At 47.1% G+C, this 22,118-nt stretch overlaps 1 protein-coding gene across 5 annotated transcripts in view; it reads right to left on the reverse strand.

Annotated features, from left to right (window-relative positions):
• Positions 1-22,118, reverse strand: part of LOC145358766 (transducin-like enhancer protein 4) — a 204,940-nt gene that overhangs the window by 162,960 nt on the left and 19,862 nt on the right. For 3 of the 5 annotated variants that reach the window (XM_080213030.1, XM_080213032.1, XM_080213029.1), the window contains exons 3-4: positions 18,039-18,114; positions 2,185-2,229 (exon numbers count right to left, since the gene is read on the reverse strand). In XM_080213030.1, the coding sequence (XP_080069156.1) occupies positions 2,185-2,229; positions 18,039-18,114 (121 nt within the window). The remainder of the gene's footprint in view (positions 1-2,184; positions 2,230-18,038; positions 18,115-22,118) is intronic. The other 2 variants (XM_080213033.1, XM_080213031.1) reach the window with 1 other exon arrangement.

Consider the following 22,118-nt stretch of genomic DNA (forward strand, 5'->3'; position numbering starts at 1 on the left):
GGAGTAGCTTTAATTACACACTCCCCACAGACCACAGACTAATCGTGGCACAAACACATCACATAAGCATTTTTTTCTCTCTCTCGGTGGTTGTTTGCAATCCAGACCAGAGCTGACATCACTCAGCAGAGTGCATACCAACCTCCACATTACTGAGAGCCAGGACTGTCAGAGTCAACGGTTAAGGCATTCCGTTGTGACAACTCAACCACAGAGGCGATCTTCCCTTTGCCACTCACTGCCACAGATCCATGCCCAAAACCCTCGTCCTCTGGGGGGAAAAGGTACCTCTAAAAGACGACTGCAAGGGCTACTGATCCAACATTTAAAATGGAAAAAAGAAAGAGTGAAGAGCATAAATGCAGCCAGAGCCTGGAGGCTCAGATATCGGGCGGGATTTTGCAGCCTCGCTCATCCTGAAACTGTAAAATCCCGTCCAAGTTCAATGGACATTCCTGTTGTCCACCCCTCGCCCGCTCTGATTCCTGAGGTGGGCAAGGCTGTAAAATTCCAGCCAACGACCCCCACCCTGCCACCGCTAAGTAACCAACTGCGGTAACAAACTCCAGTTTTTGTTTGGACGTCACGGTGAATAATTTTAAGTTAGACAGACCACAGGAAGGCAGACAGTGTTCGGTCAGGGTAAAAATCTTGTGGCTCGAGTACCCATACAGCCACTGATCCAACTGTACAGTTTCCTTTCCTCTTTCATTCATTATTCTCAAATTGCAATCCAACCCACAGCACACGGACTGCAGCGATTCAAGAAGGCGGCTCACCATCACCTTCTCAAGGGCAACTAGGGATGGGCAATAAATGCTGGCCAGCGAGTGACACCCCTGTCCCACAAATGAATAACAAACGATAAAATTCAGCTGCTCTTGTTCCTTTTCAGTTCCAATGAACCTGTTAGGCCCTGCTGGCCTTTTCTGTCTTAATTTCAACTTTGCAACTAGGCTCCATTATAATATAGTTAAAAAAGGAAAGTGAGTAAATATTTGCAGGAGGACAGGCCAGGGGTTAGAGTATAATAACAATTTGTAGGCCTAGGGGATGGATTAGGAAAATGATGTGGAAGGCTCTATTAGAGAGCTTGCATGGTTGTAATGGGCAGAATGGCCACCTTCACTAAAGCTCCATGAAGGAACATTGCTTCCACTGCTAGAGTGTGGAATGGCTCTTGAACAAAAAAAAAAGCAATTCCCAATTCAGGGACCTCCGTTCACAAAGTGACTCCACAAATAAACCAATACTTTGTGAATCATAGAACATTACAGTGCTGAAAAAGGCCATTTGGCCCATCGAGTCTGCATCAACAACAATCCCATCCAGGCCCGAACCCTGTAACCCCACAAATTTACCCTGCTAATCCCCTGACACTAAGGGTCAAAATAGCACAGCCAATCAACCAAACCCACACATCTTTGGACTGTGGGAGGAAATTGGAGCACCCGGAGGAAACCCATGCAGACACAGGGAGAACGTGTAAACTCAACACAGACAGTCACCCGAGGCCAGAATTGAGCCCAGGTCTCTGCCACTGTGAGCGGCAGTGCTAACCACTGGGCCACCTTGCCAGCCTTGTTAACCACTTTGGCACTGTGCCAACTTAAAGTTTAGTTTATTTAACAATCACAAGTAGGCTAACATTAACATTGCAATTAAGCTACTGTGAAAACCCCCTAGCCACCATAGTCTGGTGACTGTTCGGGCCAATGCACCTAAGCAGCACGTCTTTCAGACTGTGGGAGGAAACTGGAGCACCCGGAGGAAACCCACGCAGACACGAGGAGAATGTGCAGACTCCGCACAGACAGTGACCCGAACCAGGAATTGAACCCGGGCCCCTGGCGCTGTGGGGCAGCAGTGCTAACCACTGTGCCAAATGGGGGGGGCGGGTAAACGAACACAGGGATAGCAACATCTGCCTGACGGCCTCTTTTCCCGCCATCAGGGTGTGCTCCCTTTAACAGGGCCTGTGTGCTGTGTCTGAAGCTATTCCTGTGGGATTGCTGCCACCAGGGCTCAAGATGGATGATAATAGGATGCAGAGACACATGGTCGCCTGTGACTGCAGTGTGTAGATAGGGGAAATTAGTGTCAGACCTGAAAAGGAAGAAGCAGTAAACGGCGATTAATGGAATGGTGCAGCCTGCAAAGCATCTCGAGGAAAGCCAGCCTTACCTGTTTATGCATTTCAATGTTCAGGCCGTAGGACATTTCATAATACTGGAAAACAAAAGGGGAAGCAGAGAGAATATTACTGCTGGGAAGCTGAACATCCACAGATGAAAGGTCACAAGGCTTTACAACACAACTCATCATTCAACCCCTTTGGCCTCTCCACATCAGCCTCTTCATATCTCATCAGCATAGAATGAGGTCATTCGGCCCATCAAGCTTGCACCAATAACAATCCCATCCAGGTCTTATTCGGGTGAGTGGCGTGGTGCACAGTGGATTAGCACTGCTGCCTCAAGGCCTCATTCTACGCTGATGGGACAAGAAGAGGCTGATGTGGATAGACCAAAGAGACCCAGGCTCAATCCTGGCCTTGGGTCACTGTCTGTGCGGAGTCTGCATGTTCTCCGTGTGTGTGCTCGCGCGCGTTTGTGTTTTTCCTCCAGGTGCTCCAGTTTCCTCCCACAGTCCAAAAGATGTGCGGGTTAGATTGATTGGCCATGCTAAATTGACCCTAGTATCAAGGGATTAGCAGGGTAAATATGGGGTTACAGGGATACAGCCCGAGTGGGATGGTGGTTGGTGCAGACACGATGGGCTGAACGGCTTCCTTCTGCATTGCAGGATTCTCGGATTGTATTCCCATGTAATTACCCCGCTAATCTCCCCGATACTATGGGGCAATTTAGCATGGCTAATCCACTTAACCTGCACAGCTTTGAACTGTGGGAGGAAACCAGAGCAAACCCACGCAGACACAGAGAGAACATGTAAACTCTACACAGACAGTGACCCAAGGCCGGAATTGAGCCTGGGTCCCTGACACTGTGGGGCAGCAGTGGTAACCAGGGAGCCACCCCAGGCATAAGGAAGAATGGATATCATTCAGTCACCAAGTTGTTGATAAAACACGAGAACGATTTGCTTCTGAAGTGCTTTTGTTATGTAAAAATTGCCAAGGAATACGGAGTGAAGTCAGGTAAGTGAGTGAAGGTACCAATCATGTTCAAAGTGGTTCTGTGAGCTTCAGGCATTGAATAGCCTACAGCTGACACTATAAGAACATAAGAAATAGGAGCAGGAGTAGGCCATCTAGCCCTTTGAGCCTGCCCCGCCATTCAATAAGATCATGGCTATGATCCATTGTTATCTTCCTCCAGCATTCCAACCCAAACCAGCCAGCTCATACCCATAGTCTTACTCAGAAATTGGGAATGCAAATCAGATCAGCCATGACCTTACTGAATGGTGCAGCAGGCTCAATGGGCCGAATGGCCTTCGCCTGATGCCATTTCATACAGCCATACCTTCTGAAGCCAGCTCTATCTTATGCTCCAATGCACATCCCTCAAGAGAAATTCCAATCCTCACCAGCCACCATGGGGGGTGAGAGAGCAACACAGCAGAAAGACCTTCAACCTAACACCAATGGTATTCATATCCCACACTGGCTGTGCCTTCCAACCAATTCACAGCCCAACGGGCAATTTAGCATGGCCAATCCACCTAATATGCACATTTTTTAACCGTGGGAAGAAACTGGAGCACCCGGAGGAAACCCATGCAGACACGGGGAGAACGTGCAAACTCCACACAGACAGTCACCCAAGGCTGGAATTGAGCCTGGGTCCCTAAAGCTTTTAGATAACAGTGCTAACCAATGTGTCGCCATGCCGACCCCAAGGCTAACGTTCTGGAAACATGGGTTCAAATCCCTTCATGATAGCCGATGGAATTTGTATTGAGTGAATAAGGCCATGACAACAATTATCGATTGCTGTATAAACCCATCCGATTCACTAATGTCTCCTTAGGGAAGGAAAGCTGCCGTCCTTCCCTGATTGGGTCTACATGTGAGTCCAGACTCAGATCCATAGCAGTGCGGTTGACTCTTAATTGACCACTGAAATAATCCAGCGAGTTCAGTTCCAGGGCAATTAGGGATGAGCAACACAGAGCTACACTTCCCAGTGACTCCCACATCTCATGAAAGAAATTTTAAAAAGTCACATGCACAAGTTAGGATGATGCAAGACATTAGAGTTGAAATTAAAAGTTTTGACAACTTCGCTCTTGTATTGTTCATGTTCAACCAAGTTTGGATGGAATTGTTCCAATTGGCCCAGAGACTGTGCAACAATTAAACAAATGTGTTGTTATCTTCAGTTATTGTTGATACACAAACAACATTATATGGTGATAGGATAATGTTAGGTAGAAGGATTGTCTGATCCTCGGTGTCAGATAAGAGTGTCTGTCTAAGCTGCTCATTTTGAGATGACACCTGGATTGGCAGCTGCCTGTTGAGTTCCTTCCTTTTGTCAATCCATTACTGGCCTTTCGCCCCTTACTCTCTTCCACCACCCACTCCGACTTCCTAATATTGGATATATCTTGAGCTAAATCTACCAGTTACAGCCACCTGCCAGAGGTTACATTTGTCAACTGTCCATCTTACAAACTCTTTGCTGCAACTGCCTGAAGCTTTTACCATTTGACCTACTGGTACTCCATATTAGAAGGGAAGCAGCACCTTGGGAGTTCCCTGCAATTAAACTCCTTGCTATAGAGGGAGTGCAGCAAAGGTTTACCAGGCTGATTCCTGGTATGGCAGCTCTGTCATATGAGGAGAGACTAAGTCCATAAGACACAGGAGCAGAATGAGGCCACTCTGCCCATCAAGTCTGCTCCACCATTCAATCATGGCTGATATTTTTCTCATCCCCATTCTCTTGCCTTTTCCCCATAACCCCTGATCCCCTTATTAATCAAGAACCTATCTACCTCTGTCTTAAGGACACTCAATGACCCAGCCTCCACAGCCTTCTGCAGCAAAGAGTTCCACACATTCATCACTCTCTAGCTCAAGAAATTCCTCCTCATCTCTGTTTTAAAGGATCGTCCTTTTGTCTGAGGTTGTACCCTTGGTTCTAGTTTTTCCTACTAGTGGAAACATCTTCTCCATGTCCACTCTATCCAGGCCTTGCAGTATCCTGTAAGTTTCAATAAGATCCCCACTCATCCTAAACTCCAACGAGTAAAGACCTAGAGTACTCAGCCTTTTCTCATATGACAAGCTCTTCATTCCAGGGATCATTCTTGTGAACCTCCTAAGTTGGTTAGGATTGTATTCACGAGAGTTTAGAAGAGTGACAGGGAATCTCAGAAACTTATAAAATTCTAACAGGATTAGACAGGGTAGATTTGGAAAGAATGCTCCCAATCATAGTATCCTACAGTGCAGGAGGCCCAGCGAGTCTGCACCGACCACAATCCCAATCAGGCCCTATCCCCATCACCCCACATATTTACCCCACTAATCCCTCTAACCTACACATCCCAGGACACTAAGGGACAATTTAGCAATGGCCAATGCACCTAACCAGCATGTCTTTTGGACTGTGGGGGGAAACTGGAGCACCCGGAGGAAGCCCATGCAGACATGGGGCGAACGTGCAGACTCCGCACAGATAATCACCCAAGCCGGGAATCGAAGCAGCTCCCTGACGCTGGGGGGGGGGGGGCAACAATGAGAACCACTGTGCCATCCATGACAAAATGGGAAAAGTTCCTGTAAAATAAGGAAGATTACTCCAAATACAGGAGGGCATCCTCAGCATGTCCGGTAGCATGGTGGAAAAAGGAGTTAATGACATTTCAGGAGAGCCACGTGAAATGCGACCCCCTTCCTCCCCCCACCCCTTCCTCTCTCTGCAGCTGCAATCTGAGACACACTGTTTCTCACATCCCTCCATCCCTCCTGTTTTTATTTCCATATTCCCACAGGGGAAGATATCTTCCATTTGCACTTCTGGTCAGAATTGTTGAGCAGGAAAATTCTATGCCCAGTTAGCCACCGCCCCCCCACCCCCGCTCTCACCCCCCCCTCCCCCCCCCCCCCCCCCCCCCCCCGCTCTCACCCCCCCCCCCCCCCGCTCTCACCCCCCCCCCCCCCCCCCCGCTCTCACCCCCCCTCCCCCCCTCCCCCCCCCCCGCTCTCACCCCCCCCCCCCCCCCCCCCCCCCCCCCCCCCCGCTCTCACCCCCCCCCCCCCCCCCCCCCGCTCTCACCCCCCCCCCCCCCCCCCCCCCGCTCTCACCCCCCCCCCCCCCCCCCCCCCCCCCGCTCTCACCCCCCCCTCCCCCCCCCCCCCCCCCCCCCCCCGAATTCCATGCTGGGTCAACAGGGCAGGGAGAGAGAGTCTGCACTTTCCCCTCAGCAGTGGAGAAACAGAACTTCCCTCCATTGCTCCTAGAATCATAGATTGGCACAGTAGTTAGCACCGCTGCCTCACAGCGCCAGGGACCCAGGTTCAATTCCCAGCTCGAGTCACTATCTGTGCAGAGACTGCACATTCTCCCCATGTCTGCGTGGGTTTTCTCCAGGTGCTCCAGTTTCCTCCCACAGCCTGAAAGATGTGCTGGTTAGGTGCATTGAACATGCAAAATGCTCCCTCAGTGAAGCGACTAGGGGATTTGCTCAGTAACTTCATTGCAGTGTTAATGCAAGCCTACTTGTGACATTGATAAATAAACCTACACACAGAAGGCCATCCATCCGTCATGCTGTGATGGCCGTTTGAAAGAGCCACCCAGTTAGGCCCATTTCCCCATGGCCCCACAAATTTTGCCTCCTCAAGCCTTCATCCTATTTCCTTTTATAGGAAACGGGAGGATAATCCACCACCATCCTGCAAAGCACATTCCAGATTATTAACAACTTACTAATGATCTTGCCTCTCCTCATGTGCATTAGTAGCCATTGGGTGTGGCTGGGGTAATGTCTGCAATTTAAATAGCCCGTTCACATTGTTCAGGCCTGTACTTAGAGGCTACTTAGACAAGATTATAGAGGGAAACTGGTTCCAATCATAGGATCTTTCCAAGGCTTCAGGAGATGAGGAGAAAAGGGCAAGAGAATGGGGGCCAAATGATGCATGAGTTGGCACGGTAACTTACAGCACCAACAGGTCATGCCTACCGACGGAAATGACCAACTGGCCCCTGGATGATTCACTCTAAATGGTCATCTATTCTCCACATTGTGCTGCACCTCTCACAGGTATAGCTGGCAACTGAGACTAGCTTAGGGGTTAAAAAAAAAGGGGTGGTTTGGATAAGTTGGGCTGAAAGGGCCTGTTTCCGTGCTGTAATGATTCTCTGGGCCCGATTTTACCAACAAATTGCACCCCTTTTTGGGCGCGAGGGGTGTGAGGCCTTTACTGCGATCTGCACCCGCATCCGAGCAGATCGTGACTTTACCAAGGCCCGCGAATGGCGGGGATCCATTCTGCACCCAAATCGTGCTTGTATTTAAATTGAATTAATGAACTGCCCACCGAACTATCAGCATTTCCCCCTTTCTGCTGATCCGGGACTGCGCCGTTACAGACCCGCTGAGTCGAGTGCTCCAGCCTCGAAGAGGGCCTTCATCGTTTCCAATGACTCTCTGACACAGATTGGGGCGGGGGGGGGAGCAATCAGTCTGGGTAGTGGGGGGGGGGTGGTGGATAAGGAGGGCAGTGATGTGTGTGTACATCCCCCATTCCTACCCTCCCCACTACCCACATCACTGACCCCGTTATCCACTTCCCCACTAACCAGTCCGATCACCACCCCTACCTCCCGCCCCCCACCGATCGCCTTCAGAGTGGCAGTGGACCCCCCCCCCCAACCAACTTTTTGCTCCCGGGCCACTTTCTCCGCCTCGGGACCAATCTGACACGGGCATGCTTTTTCCAATCTTTTTCTAACTGCGTATGTGCAGTTCAGAGCTCCGATCGTTCCAGCAGCACTGAGCCCCGCCCACAGTGCGAATGGGACGGGAGATGGCGGAGAGTGTATGGGGGGGGGGGGGTGCCTGAAAGCAGATCTCCAAGTCGAATCTGCATTACACCCAGAATCAGCACCTGGAAGGAAAATGGTAAAATCGGGCCCTATGACTCTCACGGTGTTACTCAGTAGCCAAGGAACGTACACTGGGAGTGGACACACAAAGGCTTTTTTGTATTAATTCATTGTACATGGGTGTCGCTGGCTGGCTAGCATTTATTGTGTGGAGATGCCGGCGATGGACTGGGGTAAACACAGTAAGAAGTCTCACAACATGAGGTTAAAGTCCAACAGGTTTATTTGGTAGCAAACGCCACTAGCTTTCAGAGTGCTGCTCGTTTGTCAGGTGAGTGGAAGTTCTGCAAGAACTGTGGGAACTCCCACTTACCTGACGAAGGAGCAGGGCTCTAGAAGCTAGTGGCGTTTGCTACCAAATAAACCTGTTGGACTTTAACCTCGTGTTGTGAGACTTCTTATAACATTTATTGCACATCTCTAGATGCCCGTAGAGGGCTGCTGAGAATCAATCACATTGCTGTGGGTCTGGAGTCACACATAGGCCACACCACATGAGATAATATGGTATATAAGATGAATGGCAACTTTTCAGTCTCATCACTTGTCTAATTGTGATAACTTAGAACAGGAAACCCAACAGCTACAAACATGAAATGGATTTAGATATCCGGTATATCATTAACAATGGAAGGGACTTTGTCAATTGCAACTGTAGGGGTATTTTTTTATGAATGGCCTTATTTAAGTTTGTTGCACTTCAAAGGGAAAGTATAAAAGCCAGTCATTTCCTGGTGATTTTTTCCCCCTGATCTCCATAACTTGGCCTCTTCCCCAGAGGCAGGAAGCATGGTTTTTACAATCTGCAGAAACTGTCCTCAGCAATTAGCCTCAGGACAGAGAGGGCGACGGTAATAACATCAACAGCAACTTGCATCGATCCAGAGCTTTCAACATGGAATACACATGCTCAGAGGCTTAGGCAAGGACAAACAAAGTGCCAGGCCGTCATCGAGGATTTAGGAGAGGGGATTGAGAAGGGCATTCAGGGTTTTAAAAAAGGAGAGAGAACAAGCTCCAGGACGTCCATTGTTACTGGCAGAACCGGGAGAAAGAGGGGGAGGGTGGTTAAAAATCAGCAGACTGAAGAACGCAGGAGGGTGTAGCTTGAAGATGTCAGGTTGGGTTAGGCCAGAGAGGAGGGGATTGTTAAAAAGGGCCTGAAGCATTCTAGGGTCTAAGGAATCAGAATGACGAATGAGCATTAAAGACAACTGTTCACGGAGAAGGCACTGGAGAGTGATTAGGAAAAGAGATATGAATCCGGTGATTTGTAATTCTCCCTTGCCCATAAGTGGCACAGTGGTTAGCAACACTACCTCACAGCACCTGGGACCCTGGTTCGATTCCTGGCTTGGGTGATTGTGTGGAGTCTGCACATTCTCCCCGTGGCTGCGTGGGTTTCCTCCCAGTCCAAAGATGTGCGGGTTAAGTGGATTGGCCATGCTAAACTGTCCCTTAACGTCAGGGGAACTAGCTAGGGTAAATGCATGGGGTTATGGGGATGGGGTCTGGATGGGATTGTGGTCAGTGCAGACTTGATGGGCTGAATAGTTTCCTTCTGCACAGTAGGGTTATATACATTTAGCATCCTAACTGAAATCAGCTAACTCAACACAGACTAAGGTTCAGAGCCCAGGACCTTCTGGTTTGAATGGATAGAACTTCAAACTCATTTACTGAACCTTAAAACCTAACCTGAGACAGCATGGTGACACAGTGATTAGCACATCTGCCTCGCAACGCCAGGGACCCAGGTTCAATTCCTGGCTTGGGTCACTGTCTGTGCGAGTTTGCACGTTCTCCCCGTGTCAGCACAGGTTTCCTCCAGGTGCTCCAGTTTCCTCCCACAGTCTGAAAAATGTGCTGGTTAGGGTGCATTGGCCTTACTAAATTCTCCCTCAGTGCACCCAAACAGGCAACTAGTGTGGCGATTACGGGATTTTCACAGTAAGTACATTGCTGTGTTAATGTAAGCCTACTTGCAACAATAATAAATAAAAACTGTAACGGGAGCTATCTTTTATTTATGCTAAAGTCTGATCGCATCATTGGAAACCAGCTTGGTGACTGTGAAGGTGAATTAAGAAGCACAGTCAGTGATGAGATGGCTGAAGCCTCTTAAAGCTCAGATTATCTGTACTTACTTTAACTCCACTCCCTTAAACTGTCAGTCTGGCTATCTCCATAGATGATGTAATATTCCAGCAACAATATTTATGTTACAGAGAAGCATCAAAAGCAGTTTGATAAAATTCTTTGTTGCAAAGTGCATTGCCCTCTTGGTCCCCGCTGTTACATAATTGGGCCTGTGCAGGCTATGCAAACAGCCTGATGGATTATGAAACAGAAACCTGCCTATGTTGAAAGCTCTGATGTAACAACATAAAACAACAGCTTGAAGTCTGCAGTCATTTTTGCAGGCCATTCAGCAAAATATTACTGTGCTGGCGTTTATGCTCTATGCCAGCCTCCTTCGAGCTCATGGCAATAACATATCTTCTTAGGGTGGCACAGCGGTTAGCACTGCTGCCACACAGCGCCAGATATCTGGGTTCCATTCCAGCCTAGGGTAATGGCATGGAGTTTGTACATTCTCCCTACATCTGCATACATTTCCTCTGGGTGCTCCGGTTTTCTCCCACAGTCCAAAGATATGTGGGTTAGGTTCATTGGCCATGCTAAATTCCCCCTTAATGTCAGGGTAAGTAGCAGGGCAAACATGAGGGGGAATTACAGGGATAGGGCCTGGCTGGGATTGTTGTTGGTGTAGGCTTGATGGGCCGAATGGTCTCCTTCTGCACTGTAGGGATTCTATTCTATGATTCTATCTTTGATACTTTTCTGTTGCCTTACTTGCACCCTGCCACCCCTTTCTGCAGCTGCTGCCAATATCAGTCCAAGGATATTCAGGCTAGGTTGAATGGCCATGCTAAACTGACCATTAATGTCAGGGAGATTAGCAGGGTAAATAAGTGAGGTTAAGAGGATTGCGCCTGGGTGGGATTGTTGTGTAGGCTCGGAGGCACCTGAAAGCAGCTCACGTGCAAACACGAAAACCATCTCCTTCTGGTTCTCTTGACACGATGAATAAAGCAGCAAGTCAGGACATTGCTGTTGAGTCGGTTTTCTTCTCAAGCAGCCAATTAGTCAAATGAGGAACTCAACCACAGTCATGAGGTCAGCCTCTCATTTTCTTTCTCCTGTGGCAAGAACATTCTGTCCCCTCTTATTTGGGCTCCGCATTATGCCATGGCATATTTTTCACATTAATAATCATTAGCCTGTGTCATTACTGAGGGCATATTATTTCCTTTGGGGATCTCCACCCAAACTGACGTGAAACTGGGAGGGCTGCGGTGGGTGAGGGTTTGAGCTGAGGTAGGGGAGACGATGCGACACTGCCTCTGCAGAACAAACTTCACAATGCTCCAACCACAAGATGCTGACAGGCAAACGATGGAAGAATTGACCACATCACCAGAGTTTAAATTTCCCCAGACAAGACTTCATGGGTAAGTTATCCCGTTAACTCTGAAGTCCCCACTGACGTTCGACGACTAACTAACGTATCTGAATCCATATACCTACATTTTACTTCTGATATTACAACACGGACTACACTCCAAAAATATTTCATTGCCCCGAAGTGTTTTGGGAGATCCCACTTGTTCTGAAAGCCACTGAATAAATGGGAAGGTGGTCCCTCTTATGAATGCAAGCTTTTAGCAATGCCATGATCAACAGCAATTTGTAACAAATCCCAAGGGTGTTACTAACAGTTGGTGATATAATCATAGGAGCAGGAGTAAGCCATTCAGCTCCTCAAGTCTACTCTGCAACACAAATAAGTTTAATTATTAGTGTTGCAAATACATTTGTGTGTGTACACACACACACACATGCCTATATTATCTAAAAATTATAAATAATGGAGGGGCATAGATCAGCAAGATAGTCAATACTTTTCCCAAAGGTAGGGGAGTCTAAAACTAGAGGGCATAGGTTTAAGGTGAGAGGGGAGAGATACAAAAGTGTCCAGAGGGGCAATTCTTTCACACAGGGGGTGGTGAGTGTCTGGAACAAGCTGCCAGAGGCAGTAGTAGAGGTGGGTACAATTTTGTCTTTTAGAAAGTGTTTGAACAGTTACAGAGGGATATGGGGCAAATCAGAGCAATTGAGGCAAGCTTAGGGTTCTAAAAAAAAAGCAGCATGGACAAGTTGTGCCAAAGGGTCTGTTTCCATGCTGTGAACCTCTATGACTCTATGAACAGTGCAATGAAGTTATTGTGAAAATCCCCTTTCGCCACACTCTGGCACCTGTTCAGGTACACAGAGGGAGAATTTAGCATGGCCAATGCACCTAACCAGCACATCTTTCAGACTGTGGTGTAACACCCTCTGTGTAAAACAATGTTCCTCCTTAGGTTCCTATTAATTCATTCTCCTCTTAACTTAAACCTATGCCCTCTGATTCTCGATTCCCCAACCCTGGGAAAAAGACTGAGTGCATTTACCCTATCCATACCTCTTTTGATTTTATACACCTCTATAAGATCACCCCTTAGTTTCTATGCTCCAAAGAAAATAGTCCTAGCCTGTCCAATCTCTCCCTATAACTCAGTCCCTTGACTCCTGGCAACATCCTTGTAAATTTTTTCTGCACTCTCTCCAGTTTAATAATACATTTCCTACAGCAAGGTGACCACACCACCAGGTGTGGCCTCAACAATGTTCTGTATAACTGCAACATAACTTTCCAACTTATACTCAAGGCCCTGACTGATGAAGGCCAGCATGCCAAAAGCCTTCTTCACTGTCCTATCAATGACTAGATCTTTAGAGAACTGTTCACCTGAACTCCAAGGTCTCTCTTTCCCACGATACTGCCTGAGGTCCTACCATTCACTATGATAATCCTACCTCGCTTTGATTTGCCAAATGGCAACACTTCAGACTTAATTGTATTGAACTCCATTTGCCATTTCTCCGCCTACTTCTCCAGCTGATCAAGATCCTGCTGCAATTTTTGATAATCTTCTTCATTGTCTACAATAATGCCTATTTAGTGTCTTCTGCAAACTTATCATGCCTTGTTCATTCTCATCCAAATTGTGAAGTGCAGAAAAGTTCTTTCGGTCCATCGATTCTGCACCAACAATATCTACCACTGAAGGCACGCTAATCCCATTTTCCTGCACTTGTCCCATATCCTTGAGTATTGTGATGATTCAAGTACTCACCCAAATGATTTTTTAAAGGTTGTAAGATTTCCAGCCTCCACTAGCTTCCCAGGCAGTGCATTCCAGATTCTAACCACCCTCTGAGTGAAAGAACTTTTTCTCAAATCCCCTCTGAATCTCCTGGCCCCTCTCCAAAAACTATGGCCCCAATGTAAAAGCATTCAATAAGGTCTCACGTAACAGAGTTGTGGCAAAGATTGTGCTGTGTGATTACATTAACACTTCTCTCAAACTGGAAAGATAGACCAAGTGATGGGTAAGGCAGCACAGTGGTTAGCATTGCTGCCTCATGGCACCAAGGACCTGGATTCAATTCCAGGCTCGGGTGACTTTGTGCAGAATCTGCACATTCTCTCCGTGTCTGCATGGGTTCTCTGGATATTCCGGTCACCTTCCACAGTCTGAAAGACGTGTTGGTTAAGGTCATTGGTTAAAATTCTCCCTCAGTGTACCCAAACACGTGCCGGGGTGTGGTGGCCAGGAAATTTTCACAGTAACTTCATTGCAGTGTTAATGTAAGCCTTTGTGACACCTGTAGATAAACAAAGTATAGCAAGTGGTATTCCCCACCAATCAGTGTTGGGCTCACGTAAAATTATTTTAGCGCTTAAAAATAATCTAGACTTAAGAATTGAGGAACCAATATTGAAACTGGCAATGGTAGAAAGTGAGAGGGTTTGACAAACTATGAGGAGAACAATGTAAGAAAGCAGGAAGGACAGGTAGGTTTTTAAAAGTAAAGTTTACTTATTAGTCACAATGTGGCTTACGCTGCAACAAAAGTTACATAAAATTCCCCTCGTCACCACAGTACTGTGCCTGTTCGGGTCAATGCAGAATGCGGGAGGAAATCAAAGCACGCGGAGGAAACCCACGCAGATATGGGGAGAACATGCAAACTCCACACAGTCAGTGACCCGAGGTCGGAATTGAACCCCGGTCCCTGGCACAGAGGCGACTGTGCTAACCACTGTGCTGATCCTGTGGCCACAAACTCCATTCTGTGCCATTAGCCTGCTAGGACAGGATGGAAATTGTCCAAATGTCACCCCACTAGAGGAGAGCTGGTTGGGAAGAATTCCCCACCATCTACTATTGTTTCAGACAATGTAACAGGACAGATGGGATTGGCAGAGGAGAGACAGAGAAAATCCCACTGCAAGCCTAATTCCCCCCAAAAGCCCTGCTGCCGCTTTGACCAGGCTGGGAGGTGGGAGGGCTGGCACAATGGCACAGGGGGTGGTCTGCCAGTCATCTTCCTGTCACCATGCTATCCCTCCATCACAAATGTGAGAAATGGTCCTCTTTCCAAAAGCCCAGAGCTCCTTAGAGGCTTCTCCCGGCCTCTGCTGACATTTAACTGCTTGGGATTTCTGTTATGTAGACCTTGGCAGCTTCCCTGCAGTCTCAGAGATAGCTTTCTTATTCAGATATTTATTGGTCCATGGAGGGGCCCTCTGGAAACAAAGGCCACCCACCCACCCTCTCACAGCTACTGGTACTCAACAACCCACCCACGGGCAATGCAGTGGCACAGTGGTTAGCACCGTTGCCTCTCAGCGTCTGGGACCCAGATTTGGTTCTCAGCTTGGGTCACTGTCTGTGCTGAGTTTGCACGTTCTCCCTGTATCTGTATGCGTTTCCTCCCACGCTCTGAAAGACATGCTGGTTAGGTGGTTTGGCCTACGTGCGACTCCAGAGCCACAGCAATGTGTTTGACTTTCAACTGCCCTTGGGCAACTAGGGATGGGCAATAAATGCTGGCCAGCCAGCGACAACACTGTCCCACGAATAAATAAATAAATTGGCCATGCTAAATTCTCCTCCCATTTACACAAATAGATGCCAGAGTGTGGCAACTCGGGGATTTTCACGGTCACTTTATTTCAGCGTTAATGTAAGCCTACTTGTGACTAATAAACTAACTAAAATAGAAAACCCTCACTGCTGTCTGCCTGACTGCTGGCTGTGAGGGTGCACAGCCTGCCACGTGTGTGCTTTCTTCAGGTGCAGCTCCAAACAATTCCACCCCCCCCCCCATTATCACTGCTACAGAAAGAAACAGGCTGAGTAAAGACTCATTGGATATCTCAATGTGCGTCACATTGAACAAAAGCCACAGCTAACTTTTTTATTCAGTTGGGATTACACTACTGCTGGTGTCATTTAGCCGACTATGTTATTTTTGGCTTTTTGCTTTAAATAAAGTGGCTGTATTGGCACCCAGTGACATAGCTTGGATCCCAAACAGGAAAAGATTAGACAATTTAAACTAACGCTCCGTTTCTGTCAGAGTTGCAAATGTGCCCAAAGAAAAATGGATTTGCATTGACTCAGAGGCAGATGTATCTCTTCCTTCCTGCCAATATTCCCTCCTCCTCCCATCAAGGCATTGACCCATTGTTGGGGCCTAGATCAAGAGGTGCCAGGCCGTCATCCAATGTGTGATACTTGGCAGTGGAGTGTTGGCTGTGCAGGCCCCTCAACAGCTGAGCTCAATCTGGTCTGCAGTCAGCAAATGTGCACAACACACACACACACACAGATACTCGCATGCCAAAACACACACACACACCCCCGCCTAGTGTGCATGAACCACACAGGCCTTCTCCCACTCACCTCATCTAACCCTATCCAACTTCAAAGATGTGCGAGTTAGGTGGATTGGCCATGATAAATTGTCCATTAGTGTTAGGGGGATTAGCAGGGGAAATGTATATATTGGGGGGACAGGGAGGAGGCCTGGGTGGGATTGTTGTTGGTGCAGACTTGATGGGCCGAATGGCTTCTTTCTGCACTGTAGGAATTCTATGATTAACACGTCCCTAAATAAAATGGGATTATGCGAATAGGACATGGGTGGTATTGTGGTCAGTACAGATTCGATGGGCCAAATGGCCTCCTTCTGCACTGTAGGAATTCTATGATTCCCTGTCCCTGATGTGATGGATTTAACATCCCTTTAAAAGCATTGATGATATTTGCTTGGATTCCTCCTACGTGCCAGTGAATTCCACATCCTCAACCCCCGACTGAGATTAGTTAATCAGGACAGGTCAGGTATGGAATTTGGGATCATCCTGATTTAGAACATGAACACTACAGCACAAACAGGCCCTTCGGCCCACGAGTTGCGCCGATCACATCAACACCTACCAACCTACAGACCTATCTATAACCCCCAATCCCATAAAACCCCATATACTCATCCAGAAGTCTTTTAAAAGACCCCAGCGAGTTCGCCTCCACCACCACTGACGGCAGCCGATTCCATTCACTCACCACCCTCTGAGTGAAAAACTTACCCCTAACATCACTTCTGTACTTGCCTCCCCACACCTTAAATCTGTGTCCTCTCGTAGCGACCATTTCAACCCGGGGAAATAGCCTCTGAGAATCCACCCTATCTATTCCTCTCAACATTTTATAAACCTCTATCAGGTCGCCTCTCAACCTTCGTCTCTCCAGGGAGAAGAGACCCAGCTCCCTCAACCTTACTTCATAAGCCATGCCTCCCAATCCAGGCAACATCCTTGTAAATCTCCTCTGTACCAAACTTGTTTCTCCAGATTTCAGCTGTTCACACTGTTAAAACCAGGGGAAATATATATTGTCAGCTCATCGGTGTGGTTTATCTGCTAATGAAACTACTCAATTTACCAACATATCCACCAAACTAAAATGTTAGAAAGCAAGAATCAGTTTGAAGGAATACACATTTTGGGGGCACAACCGTTGGCACAGAGGTTAGCACTGCTGCCTCTCTGCGTCAGGGAGCCGAGTTCAATTCCCAGCTTGGATCACTTTGTGTGGAGTTTGCACATTCTCCCCATGTCTGCGTGGGTTTCCTCCAGGTTCTCCAGTTTCCTCTCACAGACTGAAAGAAGTGCTGGTTAGGATGCATTGGCCGTGCTAAATTCTCCCTCAGTGTACCCGAACGGGCACCAGAGTGTGGCAATTGGGTATTTTCACAGTAACTTCATTGCAGTGTTAATGTCAGCTTACTTGTGAAACTAATGAATAAACTTTAAACTTAAAAAATACTTTAGGTTCACCTCAGGTAAATCCTCGAGGGGAAGGGGTTTCTCCAGATTTCAGCTGTTCACACTGTTAAATGATGTGGATGTGCTGGCGTTGGACTGGGGTAAACACAGTAAAAAGTCTGACAACACCAGGTTTTAGTCCAACCGATTTATTTGATAGTAAACTCACAAGCTTTCGGGTTAGTCCCTTCGTCAGGTGAATGGAGAGTTCTGGCCTCAGACAGAGCATATAAAGCACAGACAGTTTATCTATAAACTGTAAACAGAATCTGTAAACTGTCTGTGCTTTATATGCTCTGTCTGAGGCCAGAACTCTCCATTCACCTGACGAAGGGACTAACCCGAAAGCTTGTGCGTTTACTATCAAATAAATCAGTTGGACTAAAACCTGGTGTTGTCAGACTTCACACTGTTAAAACCAGTGCCTGCTTCAGTTGGGTAACTTAACACCTCGCAGTGAATGAAGTGGCTCAGGGCAGCCACTCATATAAACCCTGGATGACCCGAGCTGAGTGTATTCTCCAGGGGGCTGTAACTATAACCAGGGCCACAGACGGCAGTGGGATTCCCTCACGAAAGCTGCTACACGGGGGAGCGGTTACATTAAAACAGGCATTTTCACACTGTACTTGAGAAACCATAGTAGATATCATTGGCATACATACTTGAGTACATACCATGACGTAATGCCGTTGCATTTCTGTCTTTTCACTGGCCAGTTTCTCACATTCCAGCTTCAGACTGCAATAAAACAGAGAACAGCTTAATACCCTTACGTGAAATACTAAACAAAGCACGGGACAGGAAAAAAAATCACAGCCTTTTCATAACATCATTGTTCAACACAATGCACTGAATCAACAGAGACATTCCCCACCCCCCACCACCTCCCCCACCCCTCAGACTAGCACATCCCCTGTGGCACCACTCACAGTAATTGGAGGATCTTCTGATTTGATTTATTATTGTCACATGTATTGGTATACAGTCAATTGTATTGTTTCTCACTCGCCTCATCAAAGCAGCCGGCATAATCAATGACCCCACACACCCGGGACATTCTCCCTTCCGCCTTCTTCCGTCGGGAAAAAGATACAAAAATCTGAAGTCACACCTGACTCAAGAGCAGCTTCTTCCCTGCTGCCAGACTTTTGAATAGATTTACCTCGAATTAAGTTGATCTCTTTCTCTACAGCCTAGCTACAACTGTAACACCACATTCTGCACTCTCCTGTTTCCTTCTCTATGAACAGTATGCCTTGTCTGCGTAGCACGCAAGAAACAATACTTTTCACTGTATTAACATACAGTTAACAATAATAAACCAAATCGAATCAAAGCCATACAGACAAAGCATATTGTTCATAAGTACACAGGCAAATAGGAAGTGAGAGGGCAGGTGGAACCTTGGTTTAACATCTCAATCAGGTTTCCAGCATTTTCAACGCTGCGCTCAAGTACCAGCCTGGATTTCTTATTTTTTGATTCTTTGAGCCAGTATGTGGCGAGTTCAAAGCAAGAATGTTCCTTCTGGTGAATTAATACCCAGAATATGTCTCTGCTCACACTAAACTGTCACACTTCATTGATAATGGATTGCCCTATTGTTACACAGCATCACTGGTATGGCTCCTGCTCTAACAAAGACTGCAAGAAACTAAAGGTTTGTGAACGTAACCCAGTCCATCATGCAAACCAGCCTCTTGCCCATTGACTCTGTCTAAACTTCCCACTGCCTCAGAGAAAGCAGTCAGCATAATCAAGGATCCCACGCAACCCAGACATTCCCCCTTCCACCTTCTTCCTTCAGGAAAAAAAATACAAAAGTCCAAGATCACGCACCAACTGACTCAAGAACAGCTTCTTCCCTGCTGCCGTCAGACTTCTAGATGGACTTACCTCACGTTCAGTTGATCTTTCTCAACACCCTAGCTATGACTGTGACACTACATTCTGCACTCTCTCCTTTCTTCTCTACGAACAGTATGCTTTGTCTGTAAGGCACACAAGGAACAATACTTTTCGCTGTATAATAATACATGTGACAATAATTAATCAGATCAAATCCTTAAAATAGATATGAATAAAAGTGGAGCAGTGAAGGAGACAGGGAGCACCCGTAGCAATGAACCTCATCCGGATTGAGCAGGAAGCTAAAGTTTTGTTGAATAAGATTCTGCCCATGCAAGTGAGCTGGGATAACGGGATAAGAGTCCACAGCAATGGGGCTGAATTGATGTTGGGGTCAATAAAAACACTCTGTTTAATGTCGAACTGGAGGAAATTGTCACTCATTCACAATTTGATGTCACAACTCTGACTACATTGAGGGGGTTGCAAGAGAGAGGGATGGTATAGTGGCTATCACGTTACACAAGGAAGCAGATCCAATGCACCGCAGTAGGATATCAATACCATCTTGCTGCCCCACCAGGGGAAAACAGCTGTTCAGCATCTACCCGTCAAGCCCCCCCTGAGAATCCTACATGTATCAATAAAGTAGGGGAGTCTAAAACTCAAGGGCATAGGTTTAAGGTGAGAGGGGGGAGAAACAAAAGAATCCAGAGGGGCAATTGTTTCACACAGAGTGGTGAGTGTCTGGAACAAGCTACCAGAGATAATAGTTGAGGTGGGTACAATTTTGTCTTTTAAAAAGCATTTAGACAGTTACATGGGTAAAATGGATATAGAGGGGTACGGACCAAATCCAGGCAATTGAGATTAGCTTAGGGGTTTAAAAGAAAGGGCAGCATGAACACATTGAGCCAAAGGGCCTGTAAACCTCTATGATTCTTTTAAAGCCGCCTCTCATTCTTCTAAACTCCCATGAGTACAGGCCCAGCCTACTCAACCACTCTATGTAAAAAAAATCCACCATGATAATGATTAAGTTAACTTTTTATAAGTTTATTTATTAGAGTCACAAGTAGGCTTACATTAATACTGCAATGAAGTTATTGTGAAAATCCCCCAGTCGCCACACTCCAGCACCAGATTGGTTACACCCGAGGGAGAATTTAGGATGGCCGATTCATCTAATTAGCACCTCGTTCGGACTGTGGGAAGACCTGGAGGAAACCCACGCAGACACGGGGAGAATGTGCAGACTCTGCACAGACAGTGACCCAAGCCGGGAATCAAACCTGGGTTCCTGGCATTGTGAGGCAGCACTGTGCCAACATGCTGCCCGTAATGTGGTTCAGGAACGGGTTCCTGGAGGAATTTAAAAGCAGGATAGTTGACATTTTTTTCCCTCCTTTAAGATGCTCCTCGAAACCCACCTCTGACCAAGTTTTGGATCAGCTGTCCCAGTACCCCGTTATGTGACTTGGTGTAGCCTTGTTCATTAATGCTGTTCCTGTGGAACACCTTGGGACATTATATTTATGTAGTATCTTTAACATGAGATACTTTGCTGCTGTAGAAAGAGTGGCCGATACTGTACAATTCAGGTTGGATTGGACATCCGGGGTCTGACACGTAAAGGGACCACGTCGAAAAATATTAACCTTTCTAGTAAACTTTTCAGATGTTGACAGATTTCTGGAGGAGGTTTACCCGCAGAACCAAAGAAGCAGAACCAGAGCGGCGCTCAAGGAAGCAGTATACTTTGTGTGACAAATCGTTCTCTCCCACTACCCCCTCACCCCGGTTCCTCACCTCGCCACCCCTCCCACTACCCCCCCCCCTCCAACTCCGGTTCTCTCCACTCCTCCTCCTTCCCCCCCCACCCTGCAGCACTCCAGAACAGCTGACACCCATGGCTTTGGGCTAGTTAACTGTCACACCTTATTATCCATTTTTACATCTCAAAATAGCTGCGAGCCAGCAATGCCTTGGCTCTATTATCCAAACAGCTCAAATTAAGGCCTCTACCCCTGGGCTCTAAAGCAGCAATTGACCATCCACCTTCTGAAAGGCGCGTGATCATTAGGAATTTACAGCTCGAGGCGAGAATTCTTGCATATTCAGGACAGTTGGGTGGGAGGGAAGGAGCAGTCACAAAGTTATCAGCTACCCGAGTTTGAGGAAGGTTGATGATAAATGAAAGAACTGACAGAATAGAATCCCTCCAGTGCAGGAGGCCTTTCGGCTCATTGAGTCTGGACTGACAACAATCCCACCCAGACCCTATCCCCATAACCTTATACAATCCCCTTGACATTAAGGGGCAATCCTACCCAGACTTGTTTCTCATAACCCCAGTATTTACCCTGCTAATTCCCCTAACCTACACATCTTAGGACACTAAAGGAGCAATTTAGCAGAGGGATTAAAGCTCCCATTTTGAATACTGTTTTAATTGGATTTCTTTTGTTAATTTCATGGAACTTTTAGGGTTACCTGACGAAGAAGCAGCACTCCGAAAGCTAGTGGATTTTGCTACCAAATAAACCTGCTCGACTTTAACTTGGTGTCGTGAGACTTCTTACTGCGCTTACCCCAGTCTAACGCCGGCATCTCCACATCATGGTTTGATGACCTCTATACAGCAAGAAGCACGGGTGTACAATGTACCATCCTCCCCAGCCAGGCTATTGCTAAGTGTAAGTTTATTTATTATGTCACAAGTAGACTTACACTAACACTGCAATGAAGTTATTGTGAAAATTCCCAAGTTGCCACACCAAGGTGCCTGTTCGGGTACACTGAGGGAGAATTTAGCACAGCCAACGCACCCTAACCAGCATGTCTTTCGGACTGTGGGAGAAAACCGCAGCACCCAGATGAAACCCATGCAGACA

This window comes from Carcharhinus amblyrhynchos, chromosome 26 (genome assembly GCF_965287045.1).
Source record: "Carcharhinus amblyrhynchos chromosome 26, sCarAmb.v2.hapA, whole genome shotgun sequence".
NCBI lineage: Eukaryota > Metazoa > Chordata > Chondrichthyes > Carcharhiniformes > Carcharhinidae > Carcharhinus > Carcharhinus amblyrhynchos.